Genomic DNA, 4,766 nt, shown 5'->3' with positions numbered 1-4,766 from the left:
CCCTTATGAATATCGATGCAAAAATACTCAATAAAATTCTCGCTAACCGAATCCAAGAGCACATCAAAACAATCATCCATCCTGACCAAGTAGGCTTCATTCCAGGGATGCAGGGATGGTTTAATATACGGAAACCTGTCAACATAATCCACTATATAAACAAACTCAAAGACAAAACCACTACATGAGGAACTGTATTAAAGGCTCACAGCATTAGGAAGATTGAGAATCACTGTGATAGAGCAGCATCAAAGAGGAGCATAAGGGTGCCTAGGGCTGTCTATGGATAGACAGAGAGCATCTGAAGGGACTGAAACAGATAGCAACATACAAGTCATGGTTTTGTTGCCCCAGACCACCTCTCATGGGTGTTATTCTTAGATGTATCCAATCTATCACCTGTCTGTCTGTCTGTCTGTCTGTCTGTCTGTCTGTCTGGTCCTGTTCTGAATCTAGAGACTTGACAAATGAGACTCTTCATCCTTGTCAAATGTGATTAATGTCTTAATGTCAACCTTCCAGCAACCAAAGCCACCTGGGTGATAGGCTTCTGGATGTGTGCTGGAGATTACACTGATTGTTAACTAAGGAAGGAAGTCCTGCACACTACGAGTATCACCATTCCCTGGCTGTGACCCTGGCCTATGTATTTAGAAAGGAAAGCTGAGCATTGCATTCATTGCTCTCTGCTTCCTGACTGCCAGGAATCTGGCCAGATGCTGTGTGTACTGCAGTTTCTATGGATGTGATGAAGCACCATGACCAAAAGGAAGTTTGGGAGGAAAGGATTTATTTGGCTTATACTTCCATATTGAGGAACATGAATAGGCAGAAGCTGATGCAGAAACCATGAATGGGTACTACTTACTGGCTTGCTCCCTATAGTTTGCTTAGCCTGCTTTCTTATAGATCCCAGGACCACCAAACCAGGGCTGGAACCACCCATAATGGGCTACATCCCTTCCCAACAATCACTACTTAGGAAAATGGCCTTGCATTTAGGGCATAGATGTTCAGAAATTAGATGTCATCTGGTGGGTTTTTCCTATGAGGAGTATAAAGTATCTTTTGCCATCTATTTTGATTACTTTTGGTTGAAAATATATTTTATTACATATTAGAATGGCTACTCAAGCTTGTTTGTTGGATCCATTAGATTGGAAAACCATTTTCCAGCCCTTTACTCTGAGGTAATATTTATCTTTGTTGTGTTCCTTATATGCAGCAAAATGATGCATCCAGCTTATACATCCACTCTGTTAGCCCTTTGATATTGAGAGATATTAGTGACCAATGATTGTTAATTCCTGTTATTTTGATGTTGGAGTGTGTGTAAGAGTTGGAGGAAGAACTGAGGAACCCTGAGGGTGTAGGGACTTCACAAGAAGACCAACAGGATCAACTAACTTCAACCATTGGGGTCTCCCAGAGACTGAACCACCAACCAAAGACCATACATAAGCTGTACCTACCCACTCCCCCACATACATATATCAGATGTGCAGCTTGGTCTTCATATGGGTCCCCAACAACTGGAGCTGGGACTATTCCTGACTCTATTGCCTACCTCTAGATACTGTTCCCTTAACTGGGTTGCATTATCTGGCCTCAGTGGGGGAAGATGTGCCTAGTCCTGCAATGACTTGATATGCCAGGGTGGTTAGTATTCAGGAAATCCTCCCCATATTCATAGGAGAAAGGGAGAGGGCTGAGAGAGGGACTGTGTGAGAGGGAGACTGGGAGGAGGGGGGAGCTGCAATCGGTATGTAAAGTGAATAAATAAATCAATGAGAAAAGAAGAAAACAAAAAAGAAAGTGTCCTACAGGCTTTGCTACAGTCCTTGGGAAGCATTTTCTGAAGTGAGGCTGCCTCCTCACTGATGACGTTAGCCTATGTCGTGTTGCCAGAGAACAAGCCAGTACATTCTGCAAGTTCCTGCTACTTTGATTCCTGGCATGGTAGACCATAGCTTTAACTGTGAACAAGAATTAGCCTTTCTTGTATTAACTTGTCTTTGTCAAGGAAATTTATCACAGCCATAGAAAAAGAAACAGTGACAATCAGATGAGTAAAATATGTTTTAGTTTCGAACTATCTAGTCAATGTTCCCCAGTCCATGAGAGATGGGCCCCAGCAGAATTTGTGTACAACTAACACCTAGCAGAAGTGTTTAGTATGCCAGGAATAAGTACCTTCCAAGACCAGAAGTACTTTTTAAAAGTTCTCAGTGCCAATAAAACTCTATTGGTTAGTAGTGCTACATACCTGCTTCCCAAATGTACTTGGTGTCTAGCCTACATTTGCTTATTATTACATAATAGGTCAACTTTAGTGTCTCTCCTGGAGACTCCCTCCATGTTTACCCTTCAGGAACTATCCCAGGGGGCCTAATGCCTTTAAGATCCTTCTCAAAACCCCCTCTCCTCTGATCATATTCTCTGCCTACTCGCTCTATCACAATCTTTTTCTGGAATTTTCCATGTGCTCAGAAAAAAAACATGGGAGAATGTACCCATTGTTATTACCTTAGGTCAAATGATTGGCTCGCCCCCACAGAGCACAATGCCAGGTTATTATAGTAGGTAGTTCATACATTTGAATTTTTTTTTAAAGATTTATTTATTTATTATATGTAAGTACACTGTAGCTGTCTTCAGACACTCCAGAAGAGGGCGCCAGATCTCGTTACAGATGGTTGTGAGCCACCATGTGGTTGCTGGGATTTGAACTCCTGACCTTTGGAAGAGCAGTCGGGTGCTCTTACCCACTGAGCCATCTCACCAGCCCCCACATTTGAATTTTTAAAAATTCCATTTAAGGAATGAATTTTCAAATGTCCTTGCATCTTATTTCAATTGCTGTATCTATGAAAGAAACACAGTTGCCGTTTTCCCAAGCTGTTTCTCAGATGGGAAAAAATATAAACATTCTGCACTTTTATATGAATTTCAGCCCCAGTCACAGCATTAGATGAATTAGTTGTCTCCTGAAGTCACAGATGCATCACTGCCTGATGTTAATCCCCCTTCACAAATAAGCAGATAAATGAACCAGAAAGTTATCGACTCAGTAGTCAGAGAAGTCAAAGAACACAGAAAGCTAGATTATCTGGAGGCAATAAGAATGTTAAATATATCTGGTGTGTTTATCTAAGATTCTCCACAATCCACCTGTGTTCCCACAGGTGATTAAGCTGTCTAAATATTAAAAGGACTGTAGCTTGACTCCCCTCCAGACAGCTAAATCCAAAGCCCTCAGGTATTAACCAGCGGTCAATTCCATCTGGCAATCTCTAACTCACATTGCAGTTTTCTTTAGACTTCGGTCCCAGCACCTGTGCTTGATCTCTTACCATCTCTCTTCCTTTTCGATAGATAGAGTCCCTGCTCTACCTAATGCATGTGCATTTCTTCTGAACAGGGGAGCCCAGAGAGGAGAATGAGAAAGAATGTCCATTGCAGAGCCTTACTTGGACAGGGTGGGAATGCATTAGCTTTGAACTATCAACAGTGACTGTCATCAGATCATGGGTTCTGCAGAGTGAGAAGTAGAGTGAGAAGTAGGGAGAAAGTAAAATCCTGAGTGACTATATTGTTGCTGTAGCAAAGCCTTCCTCTGATCTGGGTGTGCATGGAGACAGTGTGTAAAGCGGATGTCTGTTATAGCTTTCTCACCCTGTGTGTTTACAGCCTGAAGACTGCTCCCCTACAGAGATTAGCTAAGCCTGTCTTCTTGGTCAGATGTATGAAATAACCTCACCTCCCTGTTCAATTACGTATAATAAACTCTGAGCTTCCCAGAGACCCCAGACCACATGATCCCAATTTTCCTGTATGTCCATGGTTTGTCCATTTCTTCATTTCCCTGGGTAGCCTTGATTAGGGTTCTGGGACCCAATCCATGAAAGTTCATGACCAAAAGGAGAGGCTTCACAGAGGAACTGAGGAGTTCTGGTTGTTCAGATTTTGAAATCAGGAAGTCACCAGGATTCTCCTCAATTTACTTTTGATCTGTTAACTACTAAATCTTGCTTTGTCTAGACAAGGAGGTCAGTGTGGTCTCCCAAAATGCTGTTGTCAACCCTTACCTCCCAGGCAGGCACCGAGGGCCAGGGCATACATGAGAGGCAGTGCAGGCAAACTAATTTCAGGGTCTTGGCTCAGGTTCAGGAGTACAGGAATCTGTGGAAGAAACAAGTATTATGGACACAAGCCATAGAAAATTATAAGAGCCACCCACTGTGACTGGTTTACAGAACCTAAAGAACCTTGTTTTAGAAGAGATAGCTCAGCCGTTAAATGAACTGGCTACTCTTACAAATGACTAGCTTCAATCCCCAGTACCCATGTGGAGCCTTACAACCAGCCTCTTAAGGATCTGGCCTCTGAGAATAAAATAAAGACATAAATGTAGGCAAAATGCCTTTCACATAAAATAAAATTTAAAAATTTTAAGAGCTTTATATCATTATTGTTATCATATTATCAACATTATTATTAGTTTGTGTGTGTGTGTGGGCGGGTGATGGCGTGGTAGTATCAGCACAAGTATGGAAGGCCAACCTTGTAGATTGGAATCAGTACTTTCCTTCTGGGGATAAAACTCAAGTTGTCAGGCTTACATTCTCATATAGCAAGTGCCTTTACCTGCTAAGCTATCTCACTAGCCCTCAGAAACATATTTTTTATTAGATATTTTCTTTATTTACATTTCAAATGCTATTCCAAAAGTTCCCTATACCCTCCCCCCCCCGCCCTGCTCCCCT

At 42.1% G+C, this 4,766-nt stretch overlaps 1 protein-coding gene across 2 annotated transcripts in view; it reads right to left on the bottom strand.

Annotated features, from left to right (window-relative positions):
• Nucleotides 1-4,766, bottom strand: part of Oca2 (OCA2 melanosomal transmembrane protein) — a 266,465-nt gene that overhangs the window by 90,849 nt on the left and 170,850 nt on the right. For both annotated transcript variants that reach the window (XM_021168684.1, XM_021168683.1), the window contains one exon: nt 4,089-4,182. In XM_021168684.1, coding sequence (XP_021024343.1) covers nt 4,089-4,182 — 94 coding nt within the window. The remainder of the gene's footprint in view (nt 1-4,088; nt 4,183-4,766) is intronic.

The sequence above is a fragment of the Mus caroli genome, chromosome 7 (assembly GCF_900094665.2).
Source record: "Mus caroli chromosome 7, CAROLI_EIJ_v1.1, whole genome shotgun sequence".
NCBI lineage: Eukaryota > Metazoa > Chordata > Mammalia > Rodentia > Muridae > Mus > Mus caroli.
Note: the sequence above shows the minus strand (reverse complement) of the source record. Positions and strands in the feature narration are given on the sequence as shown.